This window comes from Xenopus laevis, chromosome 2L, assembly GCF_017654675.1.
Source record: "Xenopus laevis strain J_2021 chromosome 2L, Xenopus_laevis_v10.1, whole genome shotgun sequence".
NCBI classification, from domain to species: Eukaryota; Metazoa; Chordata; class Amphibia; order Anura; family Pipidae; genus Xenopus; species Xenopus laevis.
Window position 1 is genome coordinate 41496009 of NC_054373.1, and position 16610 is coordinate 41512618.

Sequence of the window (16610 nt, forward strand, 5' to 3'; positions counted from 1 at the left end):
CAATTGTTTTTAAAATGGCATGCTATTTCACAAATAGAGGATTTTCTATACAGTTTGGTGGGAAATTATTGTTTTGGACACCATTTTATAAATGTGGAGTACTAAATGACTCCAGCTAAATCTGTCCGGAAAACTAAAGATTTGAAGCCTGTTTTTCATCATTTAGTTCAGCGGCCCCCAACCTTTTTTGCACCACGGACCAGTTTCAAGAAAGAGGACCGGGGGGAGGGATGCAGATACATGGGTGCATTTTAAACTTACCAAAAGAACTGTCCAAACAATTAGCACAGCCCACGGCCCTTGTGGTTGGGGATCCCTGATTTAGCTTAGGTTATTATTATTATTATTATATATAGTTATTAAATATAGGGACCTGCCCCTATTTGTCTCCCATTCTTACTACAAACCTCTGTCTGGATCATAGGATAAATAGCAACCAGACATGACAGCTGTTGAAATTCCAGATTGGAGAGCTGCAGAAAATAAACATGTGTTGTTCAAAAACAGCTAAAATTGTCTTACTTTTGTTTTCATCGTATGAAAGGTTAATTTAAAGGTAATCTACCCCTGTAATATAGAGTTTGCCCTCCTGGGGGAGTGCAGGGAAACCCAAGAAAAACCTAATGCAGCTGCACTGGCTAAACAGAAAGTGCAGGCAGTATGTTCACTAATGCGTATTAAAACTAACATTAATAGAGAAATAATATTAAACTGCATTCTTGTGTGTGTATATACAGCCAAGTTTGGGAGTTTTACTTTGAAAGCAGCTAGTAAGTTGCAGGTAAAACTATATAAAATATATAATCAAGCAATAGAATTCTTAATGAATCAGATGAAAATTGAGCATAGGACTGGCCAGATATGGGATGACTTTGACGTAGTTGGCCAGCTTAAATATATTGCAATATATGGACAAACAATCCCTGTTTTGTTTAAAGGGTAAGGCATTTTTTAGTAGCAGTATGCACAAAATGTCGCTGTCTTAAATATATTGATAATGGGTTGAGTGCAGAGGACTCTTGTATTTCTCTCTCTCTCTCTATATATACACACACACCTACCTTTTCTGTAACTTTTGGCATCATCTACAACTGTGTATTGTCTTCTTTTTGTAGTTGTCACTGAGTCAGATACAATTTATCTATTCCATTACTGACGAAAATGTCATGTAGGGTGAAAGAAAAAGGCCTTAAGCACATTTTCCTTTTACCTCGAAATAAAAAAATTGAAATGAAAGGTAGCACACTGCAAAGGCTAGTGAAAAGCCACGTGTTTGCTGCCTTGTGTGTGCTGTTCCCTAAGGCTGATGGCACATGGGAAGATTAGTTGCCCCCGAAAACACCGGTGTAAAAACATGTGTCGCTAAAATGCTGCCTTGGGAGGCAATAAATCTATCCCTGTGTACTACGGTTGGTCCTTAGAGTAGATTTATATTCCATGTACAATATATAATGTTTTTCAAAGGAAATCAAGAAATTCAAAGTGTATATTTCAATATATTTTTTTGACTAAGCATTATTTTGTGATATAATATCCTAGCTTACTCTACACATCTATGCTATAATGTGCATTGGACAGCTCAGATCATTTAGAAGGCACTCATTTACTCACTTGTGTAGGTGTTGCATGTGCCTACAGATTTATGCTGGAGTTTTTATCCAGAAGTCCTCGTACACATTGTGACCATGCCATTCTGTACAGATCTATAAATAGGATTGTCTGCTACACAATTTGAGCAGTCCTGTCTGAATTACCACACTGACACTTCGAGGCCTATTTATCAACAGTCTCATTTTAGCAGTTTTAAAGGTTTTTGAAATCATGACTAAACTCGCTTTCTCTTTAATTGTCATAACATTTATTAAAAGATCCAATTTAAAAAGCACGAATGGTAAAAAAGTGCTTAACAAATAACAATCCCCAAAAAAAAACCTTGAAAATTTTTAATTTTTTTGGACAATTCCTAGCAAAAAAAAAAAAAAAATCCGAAAACATCAAAGTCCTAATTGATTAAAAATGGTCCAATAGGATCTGCGCAGCTCCCATTGACTTCTATAGGACCATGACAACGTTAACCTGGTGAATTTTTCATTAGAGTTTGTCTTGGTTTTTACACTTAATAAATGTTGAATTTGTAGAGTTACAGAAATATAGAAAATGCATACATTTTTAGAAATTTGTGGAAACAATTTTGTTAATAAATACCCCCCCCCCAATCTTTCTGTATTTTAACTAGGGATGCACGGAATCCAGGATTCTGCCTTTTTCAGCAGGATTCGGGCGAAGAAAGTAAATAATATTTTCCCCTTCCTACCCCTAATTTGCATATGCAAATTAAGTTTCTGTTCAGTATTCGGCTGAACCTTTCGCGAAGGATTTGGGGGTTTCGGCCGAATCCAAAATAGTGGATTTGGTGCATCCCTAATTTTAACTGTGGTGTAGAGGGTAAACTACAGCATACATATGCTTCTCCTGCAGGCCCTGGAGTATGGGACTGGAACTGTAACATGAAGTTTCTTCTCCTTGAATTGAAAGTAACATGATTAAGTGTGTATATGAGGAGAGTGTATAAAATGTGCCTGTGAGGAGTGACGTGGGATAAGGGTATGGAATAGAAGTGTAAGCTAGAGATTTATGAGCAGTGTCACAGGTATGGGATAGGGTGACCCTAAAGGAAAGACTAATAAAATCAGCTTAAAGTGCTTAATTAGGGAAGGCTTAAATTGCTCTTGTGCTCGGCCATCATATGAATATTGTTGAATGAAAAGGCAGCAGAGATGGAGCTCCACTGGAACAATGTACTGGGTCTACTTTTTCTGCTTGAAGGTAAAATATTTTAAATTTTTTAAGAAAAAATGTAAACATTTTTAATCTACTATTTTAGTTATAAGAAATTGACATTGTAGTCAAATCTTATAAAATATTTAGTAATGAATTTCAGTTTGCAACCAGTCTGCTGTTTGTGTATGCCCAGCCTACAGCTGCCACTTCAACTCTTTACAACTGAATACACGTGCTCACAGTATCTAAGATTAATTTACTTATTCTGTATATTCCATGTTAAATGGGTGCAGCTGGATGGCAGCTATAAATAAGGGTTAGGGGAAATATTCTATAGTATCTCTTTATTATCTATGGGCTGCAAGTACTCTCGCTGTTATAAATCTCCAATTTATGACTGGCTCAATAAATTCCTTTGCTTATTCATGATCCACATGTTTAGATCATTTGGAGCGGAGATAAATTAATAGGTGTGACTTCTCTGGCTGAGAGACTCAGTCTCACCGGTGATGTTGCCCATAGCAACCAATCAGATATTTGCTTTTGTCTAATGTGTAGGTGACTGTTCAAAGCTAATTGCTGATTGGTTGCTGTGGGCAACATCGCTGGTGATGTTTGTCTCCAGTGTTAATAAATACTCCCCATAGTGTGCCTTTCTGCTGCTGTACTGGTTGTGCTTTGACAAGGCAAAATGATTCATGATTTTGGAGTAAACCAGAGTGGACAGACACAGCCCCAATTACTACCCTGGGATTATATTTGGTTAAAATCAAGAGTGATATTCCACTGTATGGGTGCTGGGGTCTACATGGCTCTCCAAGAGCTTGAAAATCTGGTTACTGGCAGTTCTTAAAATGCCTCATATTTAGCTAAGCAACACCATTTCCTATAATAAATACTGGGGGCCTTTAACATACTGTATCTTGAAAATATAAAAAATTAAAATCACAATCTGCGATGCTGATGGTTGGGAGCACTTGCACAAAGAATTCTGCTGTTCCATTACAGATGAATTAATTCCTATAGTAAATGCACCACTGGATGCACTTGTATAGGGATTCCTTGTAGAGTGTGCAAAGCACTTATTTCCTTATATACAGGTTCTGCCTGTTCTATGTGGCATCATGAATAAACGTCCTTGAAATGCGTTACAAACCAGCACGTATAGGATTTCTGCACATACCCTGCTCAGTGTACATATATTTATAGGTATGGGACCTGTTATCCAGAATGCTTGGGACCTGGGGTTTTCCGGATAACAGATCTTTCTGTAATGTGGATCTTCATATCTTAAGTCTACTAGAAATTCATTTAAACATGAAATAAACCCAATGTGCTGGTTTTCCTTCAATAAGGATTAATTATATCTTAGTTGTGGATCAAGTACAAGCTACTGTTTTATTATTAAAGAGAAAAAGGAAATCTTTAAAAATTTGGATTATCTGGCTGAAAAGGAGTATATGGGAGATGGCCATCCCGAGCTTTCTGGATAACGGGTTTCCGGAAAAAGAATCCCATACCTTTACCAGCTGCATATGCTGGTAAAGGAATTAAAATTTCCTATCTACTTAAAGTATAAGCCAAAGTAGTAGCTTATTGAACCTAAATGTCCTCATAGTACTTTTGATTCCCTCAATCTTTATTCTATGAATAAAGGAGAAGCAAATTCTTCCTTTATAATAAGTCACTGGCAACCATGGCCCTTAAAAGAGTAAAGGTGCATTTTTGCTATGGGTCTGCACTGGAAGCAGATGCAGTTTTGGGATCTGTGATCCGGAAACCCACTATCCAGAAAGCTCCGAAGTACTCTCCCATAGACTTGATTTTATCCAAATAATCCAAATTTCTAAAACTTATTTCCTTTTTCTCTGTAATGAGACAGTACCTTGTACTTGATCCAAACTAACATACAATTGATCCTTATTGGAAGCTAAACTAGCCTATTGGGTTTACTTAATGTTTACATGATTTTCTAGTAGACCTAAGGTAGGAAGATCCAAATTATGGAAAGATCCCTTATCCAGAAAACCCCAGGTCCCAAGCATTCTGGATAACAGGTGCCATACTTGTGCGACTACAAACTGACTCTGAATATAGTTTAGTTAGTATTTTACAACAGTAAATTGTACTCTCTACGTACGTTTATTTTATTGATACCATTGATCACAAAACACATTATAAGTAGGAAATTAGACTGATACAAATCAAACAGAGGGAACCTGTTATTCTTACACAATGAAACAAGAATGGATAACACCAGTATATAACGGACAATAGAAAACAAGAATGAACACATCTGGCAGCCCCCAGGGAGCTGGGCAATGAAAATGATCATTGCAGCTGTCAAACTCACTGCTGTATAAGATATTGATCTCTCTTTCCTCCTGCTCTTTTTCTATAGCTATACATGGGCATCATGTGATGTATAAAGCACCCTTGCTTAACTGGGAGATGTGATTAGTAGTAAAGACATAAATGCCATCTGTTTGGGGAGGGCACACAGTCTAATGCTATTGGCTTCACATTGGGCAAGAGATTATTTAAGCAGGCAAGGTAGGGCCCATTAAGCTTTTTTTTTTGTAGAGTTGTGTAAACAATATGTCCTGGAAATAATTCAGCTAATATTTATTTTTCTACTGCAGCTGGAAAATGTGGCAAACCTGGAGATGATACATCAGCAGCTTATGTTGATAATGAGACATCCACAAAAGCTCTGGTATTGGCAATACAAATGCCTGTAATCATTTTGCTTCATTGTAACCTACAATTCACTTGATGTATAATATATAACTAGCCACACAGCCCACAGCATGATGGAACCTTCACCAAATTTGACAGTAGGTAGCAGGTGTTTTTCTTGGAATACGTTCTTCATCCTCCATGCAAAGTGCTTTTTGTTATGGCCAAATAACTAAATTTCTGTCTCATCAGTCCAAAGCACTTTGTTCCAAAACGACTGTGGCTTGTCTAAATGAGCTTTTGCATACAACAAGTGACTCTGTTTGTGGCGTGAGTGCAGAACGGCTTCTTTCTCATCACCCTGCCATACAGATGTTCTTTGTGCAAATTGCTCTGAATTGTAGAACGATGTACAAATACACCATCTACAGAGAGTTCTTGCAGGTCTTTGGAGATGATCTTTGGGTTGTCTCACAATCCTCTGCATATGCCGATCCTGTAATTTTCTTGTCCTGCCAGACCTGGATTTTACAGCAACTGTGCCTGTGGCCTTCCATTTCCTGATTACATTCCTTACAGCTGAAACCTCTGAGATCGCTTTTTATAGCCTTCCCCTAAACCATGATACTGAACAATCTTTGTTTTCAGATCTTTTTAGAGTTGCTTTGAGGATCCCATGCTGTCATTCTTCAGAGGAGAGTCAAACAGAAACACAACTTGTAATTGGCCACCTTAAATACCTTTTCTCATGATTGGACACACCTGCCTATCAAGTTCAAGGCTTAACAAGCTAATCCAACCAATTTGGTGTTGCCACTGATCTGTATTGAGCAGTTACATGCATTCAAATTAGCAAAATAACAAGGGTACCCACATTTTTTGCACAACCAGTTTTTCACATTTGATTTAATTTCATACAGCTGAATACTGCTTCACTAAAAATTTTTGTTCAGGAAACACCCCAGTACTGATGTATCTGGGAAATGAAAGACATACCACGGTTATCTTTTTTTGTTGAAAATGGAGTAAATTATTGTGCTGAGAGGGGTTCCCAAACTTTTTCATATATATAAATAGATATATATCTATATATATATATATATATATATATAGATATATATATCTATATATATATATATCTATATATATATATATATATATATATATATATATATATATATATATATATATATATATAGATAGATATCGTGAATAAAGTACCCCTTCTTGTAAAATATAAGGATATTATAAGTTACAGAAGAGTTCCACAGCCATATAAAAATATGATGTCTAAGGCCATATAAATGGCATATTTTTTAAACTCATAAAGCATATTTACGTGTGAACTAACACCACATCACCTCACAAACCTGGAAATCGTGTATTGCATACAGCTAGTCTTGGTTCCTATAAATGATCATTATTTGGCATGAGCCAAATGAGCAGAGACATACTTGTTTGGGGAGCTCTTTTTTTTTTCATCTTAGCATGTATGGACCACTTTACTTATATTGTTAATTGAGCCACAATAAATCCTTGATAAGATTCTAGGAATATCTGGATATTATATATATCATACTGTATTTGTTTATATCTACTATGTGTCAAAATGAATGATTTTACTGCAGGGGGTTCTTAATAAAGAACTCAAATGACTGACAGTAATGAGAATATGTTACTGTTAACAAGAAAAGCTGTATGATAAATATTAATGTTGTCTTCTTTTATATTTTGCTCCTAATTAAGCAGTGATGCCAAATGAAGTAAGTATGATTTTTATGTTTAAAGGACACAGTAATAGTTATCTGTATTTCCATCTATCCTTCTAATTTGTCTACCTGTTCAAAATCATTAGAAAAACAATATCATTATTATAAAGTTAAGCTTCATAAGGCCGAACGATCAGATTACAACGAGAAGCAATGGGCTCAGATGGGTCGATCGCACGAAAAATTAAACTTTCTCCATCGATATCGTGGCCAGATATCGATCGGGAAGACCCGTCGGAAGCCCCCATATACAGGCAGATAAGCTGGACCCATATCAGCAGCTTTATCTGCCTGTGTATGGCCACCATTAGTCATCTCCTAACATTTGCTACTTTTCCACAAAGGCTTTTTACTAGATAGGAACATTGTGGGATTTGTTCAGTTTGGCAACAACAGTTTTATTGATTGGGTACTGATGGTGACCAGGCATGGCCCGAAGTTAATGGTTCATCCCATAGATTTTCAGCTGGGTTAGGGCTTGATGCATGACAGTCAAATTTTTTAGCAAACCAGTTTTGTATGGAGCTCACTTCATACATTACATTGTCATGCCGAGAGTGCATTCAGTTTTTGCTTAATCATTCCTCACTTTTCTTGTGCAAACAAATCAGGCAGGGATTTCAGCCATTTTATTGACAAATCAATCCTTTTTTTATTTTGATTATTCAGGTATGGTATCCATTATCCGAAAACCCATTATCAAGAAAGCTTCAAATTACAGGAATAATTCAAATTTTTTAAATAATAATAAAACAGTACCATGTACTTGATCCAAACTACGATATAAATAATCTGTATTGAAGTCAAAACAATCCTATTGGGGTTATTAAATGTTTAAATGTTTTTTAGTAGACTTAAGGTATGAAGATTTACAATATGATCTGTTATCCAGAAAACTCCAGGCCCTGAGCATTCTGGATAACATGTACCATACCTGTACCTATTACAGGTATGGGATCTATTATCCAGAAGGGTTGGGAGCTTTCCGTAATTTGGATCTTCATTTCTTAAGACTACAAAAAATCATGTAAACATTAAATAATACCAATAGGCTGGTTTTGCTTCCAATAAGGATCACTTATATCTTAGTTGGGATCAAGTACAAGCAATCGGTTTATTATTACAGAGGAATAAGGAAATCATTTTTAAAAATTTGGATTATTTGATCATAATGATTATATGGGAGACAGCCTTTCCGTAATTCTGAGCTTTCTGGACAACGGGTTTCCAGATAACAGATCCCATACCTGTATTCATTAATAATTTCACTCACCATTTTACAAAAATGTAAAATAAAAACATGTCAAAGTGCCTTTATATTTAATTACATATGGTTTTCACAGTGGCAAAGTATAAGTGGCAAGTTTGAGGGCCAGGGCGGCTCTGGATCCTCTCTGATTAGCCGTGTAATTGCATCAGACTGTATGCCAGGTAAGAATATTTGAGGGTAGTTTTTAAGTAAAGCTGTGTTTTTCCAAGCTTATTAAGTAAACACCTTATATAGAAGATATCCACTTATAAAAGCCTGTTGTATTATTCTGCAGTATAAACAGCTTTGTAGGCCTTACCAACTAAAGTGAAGCAAACGGTTGAAAATGGCAATATCTTCCCATAGGTGACCTGCTTAATATCTGCACATCTGGTTATTGCATGTTGGAGCATTGGATGTTCAATCAGTGATTGGTTTACACTCTTGCTAATCAACTTGGTGCTGATGTCATGTAGATATAAGAGTAAGAAATATTCAGGAGTGCAGTAACCTAGAGCCAGATATTTGATTTCATTAGTCTAGTTACTTCTTTTTAGGTTAATTTTTATCAAACTGTCTCCTGAGACTGTATAAATAGGATTTTAGATAGATTGATAGAAAGATAGAGATAGATTGATACCGGTATGTGAACTGTTATCTGGAACCCCATTATCCAGAAAGCTCTGAATTATCGGAAGGCCGTCTCCCATAGACTTTATTTTATCCAAATAATCCAAATTTGTAAAAATGACTCCCCTTTTCTCTGTAATAATAAAACATTAGCTTGTACTTGATCCAAACTAAGATATCATTTTTATTAGAAGCAAAACCAGCCTGTTGGGTTTATTTAATATTTAAATTATATTATAGTAGAATTAAGGTATAAAGATCCAAAATACAGAAATATAATTTATCAGGAAAACTCCAGGTCCTATAACAAGTCCTATAACTGTAGATAGATGCATAGATGGTATCCACTTATTTATTACTGGACTTAGTACAATAAAGAAACTTCATGGTTTGTTGGTTCTACACCCATTTTACATCTGTCTAACTTGCAAAAAAGAACTTTGAATTTATTGCATGGCTTCACATTTGGAGGATTAACTTGCTCTAATTATACCAGACATATTTCACTGACTTGGAATAGGAACTTCTTCTTTATATTGAACTGTACTTGTGATCAAATCACAACATCCATGTATTATATTCACAGTACTTGCACTTATCCTGATAACATATTTACTCGATTATCTATGTAGGATTCTCTTCCTATTGTTTAATATATAGACTGTGCCTGACTTATGTTTTATTGCAATTGGTAGCAGAGCCATAATATACTTATTCAATTTAAAACTGAATCTTAACACTTAACTAAAAATGCAATGTGTCCATTATGGCGCAAGCAAAGGATATAAATCATAGTGTAGATAATAATACATTTGTAGCCTTAAATCAGCTTTCAAATGGAGGTCACTGACCCCATCTAAAAACAGGAGTCAGAAGGCAAACAATTAAAAAAAAAAAAATACACAATAAATAATGAAGACCAATTAAAAAGTTGCTTAGAATTGGCCATTCTATAACATACTAAAAGTTAAGTTAAAGGTGAACCACAAATGCAATTTTTTATTGTTAATATGCGCAAGTTAAATAAAAGTTGTAAACTAGTTTTTGTTTGAAATATATGAATCAAAGCAAAATCTTAAAATACATTTTAGAGGGATATTTGCATTGGTCTTAATATTGCAACAACAAAAGTTAAAGAGTTCTTAGTAAAGCAACTCATGGAATTACCTGTAAGAAGATTAGGGAAAGCCTTTAATTAGTGAGCTGATCCGGGGTTAAGCTAATACATTCTTATTATGCTGGCTTGGAGAATCCCTCCGTAATTCATGACACATCTTCCCTTATGGTGAGAATTACTTCTAAACAAATACACGTGGACTATGAAGAAAACAAGCATGACACTAGGGGACGAACAAACAGACATTATTATTTAAAGTTTAAAGATATGGGACCTATTATCCAGAATGCTTGGGACCTGGGGTTTTCTGAATATGGGACCTTTCCATAATTTGGATCTCCATACCTTCAGTCTATTAAAAAATTACTAAAAAGTTAATTAAACCCAATAGGATTGTGTTGCCTCCCATAAGGATTAATTATATCTTAACTGGGGTCAAGTACATTGTACTGTACTGTATTATAGAGAAAAAGGAAATCATTCAATCATTCAATAAGTGTGAATGATTTCATTTAATCATTCACGTCAGTCTGTAGCCTAGTGGAGCCTGCATTGTAATTTTCATATCACGATTATCTGGGTTTTTTCCCCCAGAACCAATATTTGATAATGTTGTGATAGAAACATGTACATGGGGGCTGAAATTACCCCGAGACTTCTAGAGTGACTTTCATTAAAGGAATAGTAACACAAAAAAATTAATAAGTTATAATGTACTGTTGCTCTGCATTGGTACAACTGGTGTGTTTGCTTCAGAAAGACTACTTTAGTGTATATAAACAAGCTGCTGCGTAGCCAGCCATGAGGGCAGTCATTCAAAGCTGAAAAGGAGACACAGGTTACATAGCAGCTCTATACAATGGGATCCTACAGAATGTGTCCATTATCTGTGTAACCTGTGCCTTTTCTCCTTTTTTAGACTCAATGGCTGCCCCCTTGGTTACACAGCAGCTCATTTATATAAACTATTTAGTAGTGTTTCTGAAGCAAAGCATCAGTTGTACCGGTGCAGGGCAATCATTACATTTTCATTTTCAGGTGATACTGTCCCTTTAAATTCATTAAACAGCAGTGCCTTTGCCAATTGAAAAAACACTGACTTTATTTAGATCCAACGTGGTCAAAACATAACTCTTTTTATATCCATTAAAAAAATAAAATAAAGAAGTCCTAATGGTTACAACCATAACAAAGTACGGAGATCTAATTCAAGAAAACCAGAATCAAGTAAAAGGTACTGTTTTATTATTGGAGAGTAAAGAAAATAAAAATTATTAGCTTGAAGTGGACTCTCTGGGATACAGTCTTCTATTTGGGGCTTTTTGGATATATTTTATGCATTGAACTACAACCATTACTTTAAGTAATTCATAGTAACACCATTTGTAATATACATATCTTTGTAAATAATGCACTTAGCACATGATTATAGAGTTAAAGGACTACTGTGAAAGAAGCTTCTTAAGCACCTCTCCAGCTTGCGTCTATAATTATTTGATATGTGGTATTAAAGACTGTAGGTGTGCTGGAGAGGTTTAAATTGGCAGTGAACTGTACTATGTCTAATTCTGCCCTAAAATCTGCCCATCAAAATCGTATGGTCTGGTAAGTAGTTCCAATTCTGGTAATATCAGTCACAGCAGTTGGCTGGTCATATTAGGGGTTTTTCCCCATTTTATACAGTAGATGCAACTACTGTATGTGCAGGATTGTTTTTTCAAGGGCCTAATAGGATTAACTCTGGGGGGGGGGGGGGGTATATTTGTGCTTATCATTGAGTGATTCTACTTGTTTCAGTATTATTATGGCACAGAGAGCTACAGATATATATCCCATTTTTGCATCTCGCTTCACAGAATGTCCATATCATAAACCTTTAGGATTTGAATCAGGGGCCGTGATTTCAGATCAGATGAGCTGTTCCAATCAGGATCAGTACACAGGATGGTACTCGTCATGGACTGCCAACAAGGCAAGACTTAATGGCCAAGGATTTGGGTAAGGCAATTAATTCAATGTATGCGCTACACGCATTTGTTTAGCATGAATGCCCTGTATATGCTCAATAGTGAAATATACTGTAGTAGGCCTTTAAATGACTGATTCTTGTCAGACGTAACATTTTCATTACCAGACTTTTTAGTTATGTACTCATTTTTTCTAAGCGTTACCTGCTCTAGAATTCAACGTTCACTGATCTCTCAAGTGTTCCTACTATGCATCTGTACCTATTAACCTGGCTAGTCTCTATATCACAAAGTAGCATTTTGGATGTCCAATCATGAGCAAACATGGTTCATGCATCAAGGTTATTGGGTAGAGAAGGGCTTGTTACTTCCCAACACCAACACTTTATAAATTAGAGAAGATTGGCAGCTTGTAGAAGGTCTAACAAGAGGGTTTAAACCATTTTAAGAGGAGGATTGGGGAAATGATTATATTGTGTAGATTTCATTATCTTGTTATTCTCTTTCTACTTTGGAATTCTAGTTATTTTAGAGTATGTATTGCAGTAGGCGATGCCAAGTTAATTTCAACATAAACCACTGGAGAAATTAATATTCAACAAAATACTGACTTTACATTACTTAGATACCTTTAAATGGGTTTCACCTTTAAGTTAACTTTTAGTATGGTATAGAATGGCCAATTCTAAGCAACGTTCCAACTGTTCTTCTTTACTTATTTTTTTTTTAGAGTTTTTAAATGATTTACCTTCTTTTTCTGACTCTTTCCAGCTTTCAAATGGGGGGGGAGGGTCGCTGACCCCATCTAAAAACAAATGCTCTGTAATTGCTACTATTTATTAATCATGTTTCTATTCAGTCCCTCTCCTATTCATAGTCTAGTCTGTTATTCAAATAGTGCATGGTTACTAGCAACCAAATTGCTAAAATTGCAAACCGGAGAGCTGATAAATAAAAAGATAACTCAAAAATCACAAATAATAAAAAAAATAAAACCAATTGCAAATGGTCTTAGAATATCACTCTCTACATCACACTAAAAGTTAACTCAAAGGCGAACAACCCCTTTAACGAGTCTGGCAAGTCAAGTACAAATAGTGGTTCACACAACTGAAAAGTCTCAGTAGCATTAAGCAAAATAATATTGAAAACACAAATCTTTCTTTGAAAAAAGCCAGAAATTAGTTTGAAGACTGATAATAATCTATTGTTAACATTTATGGTAAAAATGTGCATGTGTGCTGTTTTCTGCCACATTTTGAGCAATCTAATAAAATCACACTCATTATAGCTGGTCTGTCTTGCCAGTAATTCCTATTGACTTTTCTTGGTAATAAAAAGAAAAAAAAAATACTTGGCACAATTCTACACAATTAGAACTGTACGTATGCCATTAAATTCTAAACAACAAACTAAAATTGAAATGTGAGACAGTCTATTCATTGAGTTTAAAAGCCAGATGGAGTTTATTACCCACACTTGATATGTATTAAATATACAAGCGTTTATAGCTGATAATGCCTATTTTCATGTCTTCACAGTTGTGCATGGCTGTCAAAATTCCAAGATAATGGGCAGTGGCTTCAGATTGATTTTAAGGAAATCAAGGTGATTTCGGGCATAATGACACAGGGAAGGTGTGACATAGACGAGTGGATGACTAAATACAGTGTTCAGTATAAAACTGATGATACCTTAAATTGGGTCTACTACAAGGATCAAACAGGAAACAATCGGGTCAGTAGCAATAAAAATTCAAAACATGATGACATAAGGCATTTCTGTTTTGTACATTCCTTAGTCTTGTTTGCTATATGTGATATTGCACTGATTAGTGGTCCCCAACCAGTAATTCATGAGCAATATGTTGCTTGCCAAGGACTTAGTTGTTGCTCCCAGTGGCCTCAAAGCAGGTGATTTGTTTTTGGATTTCTGGCTTGGAGGCAAGGTTTGGTTGCATAAAACCATGTGTACTCCCAAACAGACCCACCTGTAGGCTGCCAGTCCACATAGGGGCTACCAAATTACCAATTAAACCCCTTATTGAGCACCCCTAGGAACTTTTGGCATGCTTGTGTTGCTCCCCAACTTTTTTTTATATTTAAATGTGTCTCACTGGTAAAAAAGGTTGGGGACACCTGTTTTAGGTTATAGATTATTTCAGGGCTCCCATCAGGGTAAGGACCAACAGTAATCCTGGAACCAAAATGCCCTCTAAGAGCCGAGGCTTCTTACCATAGGGGCAGGGTTTGGGCTGATTGTGGACAGGGCTTGTATGGACCTGGGTGTAGTTAGGGTGGATAAGGGATATGCTAATGCTGGCATAAGAGTTCCCCTATTTCTTACAGTCACTCTGTTTTATGGAAAGAAGATATTTACAGTTAACTTGAGTTGAAAAAAGAAAATAGTCTATCGAGTTTATCCTCTCCAAATGATCCATAGCACATACATATATATGTCCATTGTATAATGTGTTTTCCTTCCCTCAAGTTAATGCCTTCTTTAGGCAAGTGAGTACCTTATTCACTTGAGAAGGCACTGTTATCCACAAATATACTCAAATCATTCTCAATAAAGGATACCCCAACAGATGTCAATTTAGTGTATAACTCACATATATGTTATTTCTACCAAAGTGCTTAACCTTGGCTTTATCAACATAGAACCTCACTTGCCATTTTATACTAAACTGGAACTGAGCAGCAAATACCTCTACTTACTATACCTCTCTAACATTCTAGAGAGAAGAGATTTTAATATACGAGTACTCACACTATACATATAGCCTAAAATACCAGATAAAACTTTAATTTTATTACACGTATGGGACCTGTTATCCAGAATGCTCATGACCTGGGATTTTCTGGATAATGATTTTCTAGTGGATTACAGGTATGAAGATCCAAATTACAGAAAGATCTGTTATCTGGAAAACCCCAGGTCCGGACCATTCTGGATACCTGAATTTCCTCAAATTCAAAACTTTTGCTAAAATAGGAACAGGCCCAATGTTTAAAAAAATGATTGATAAAAAAAAAATATGCAAATAACTGGCTGAGACATAACTGTTTTACAGGCTTGTTGTAGAGCTAAAGATGGGACATAGTAAGTAAAGCTGGCCATAGATGCAAAGATCCGATTGTTCAAATCCCCGAACAATTGGACTTCCCCATCTCCCGACCTGCCACTAACCATTCAGATGTTCTGCCCCTGATAGAATCCTCGATTCGTACAATTGGATCTTTGTGTCTATGGCCAGCTTAAGGCTGAAAAAAAGACAAACCTTTTAAGCTTGTTGTTCCCTCAGAGTCTAACTATTTAAATAACAAATTAAATTCTCTCTATTCTTGTAGGTATTTTATGGAAATTCTGACAGATCGTCTACAGTGCAAAATTTCTTGCGTCCTCCAATTGTCGCCCGTTACATCCGACTCCTCCCACTGGGATGGCATGTTCGCATTGCTGTGAGAATGGAACTGCTCGAGTGCATGAGTAAATGTGCTTAGGTATCAGGCAGCACCCAAATCATACATGCCCCCCCTTACAGAAAGTGTTTATGATTATTTACAAATGTATTGTTTTAAATGGAAATTCTGTAATGCCACGTTCAAAGAAGAGGAACTGGTCTGAACGTACTGTCTGTAATTTACGAGAATCCCCAACTATTAATATTGCAAGATGTCTTTGCCTCAGTCAATGAAGTCAAGGCAGCAAGACCCAAGGAACCATTCTCTTACGAACTCATATCTCTGTTTAAAATGCGGACAAAACTAAAAGTTACAGATTATCCATTCCAAGGATACCTGCCCCATGCAAAGTAGGCTTCATAAGCAGAGACAATATTCCATTGTAACCAAAAGAAAGAAAAACCACAGTACACTAAATGGGTGGTTCACCTTCAAGTTAACTTTTAGTATGTTACAGAATGGCAACTTTTCTATTGGTCTTCATTATTTATTTTTTATATTTTTTTTAATTATATGCCTTCTTTTGACTCTTTCAAAATGGGGGTCACTGACTTCATCTAACAAACAAATGCTCTGTAAGGCTGCACATGTAATGTTATTTGATCTTTCAATTCAGGTCCTCTCCTATTAATATTCCAGGCTCTTATTTAAATCAATGCATGGTTGCTAGGGTAATTTGCACCCTAACAACTATTGCTGCTGAAATTGGAAACCGAAGAGCTGTTGAATAAAAAGCTAAATTACTCAAGCACCACAAAAATTCAAAAAGACACCCAATTGCTAATTGTCTCAGAATATCACATTTAAAGTTACTTTAAATGTGAACAACCCATTTAAATTAAAGATACCGTGCTCTTACTTTATATGAGCTATAGCATTGGAATAAAGTGAATACATTATTTTTTGGTCAAGCCCATCTAATAAATTACATACAAGTATGGGATCCGTTAT

General features: G+C 35.8%; 1 protein-coding gene across 2 annotated transcripts; it reads left to right on the forward strand.

Annotated features, from left to right (window-relative positions):
- Positions 1–1823: 1823 nt before the first annotated feature.
- rs1.L (retinoschisin 1 L homeolog) lies at positions 1824–15844 on the forward strand. 2 transcript variants are annotated; one of them, XM_018245456.2, is made up of 7 exons: positions 2752–2826; positions 5424–5518; positions 5865–5870; positions 8573–8660; positions 12082–12223; positions 13734–13929; positions 15546–15844. In XM_018245456.2, the coding sequence occupies exons 1-7, from the start codon at positions 2778–2780 to the stop codon at positions 15696–15698; spliced, it is 729 nt and encodes a 242-aa protein (XP_018100945.2). In that variant the 5' UTR covers positions 2752–2777; the 3' UTR covers positions 15699–15844. The 2 variants fall into 2 exon arrangements, with proteins under 2 accessions (XP_041437692.1, XP_018100945.2); XM_041581758.1 differs by lacking the exons at positions 5424–5518; positions 5865–5870 and adding an exon at positions 7210–7223 and having other exon boundaries at positions 1824–2826.
- Positions 15845–16610: the final 766 nt, after the last annotated feature.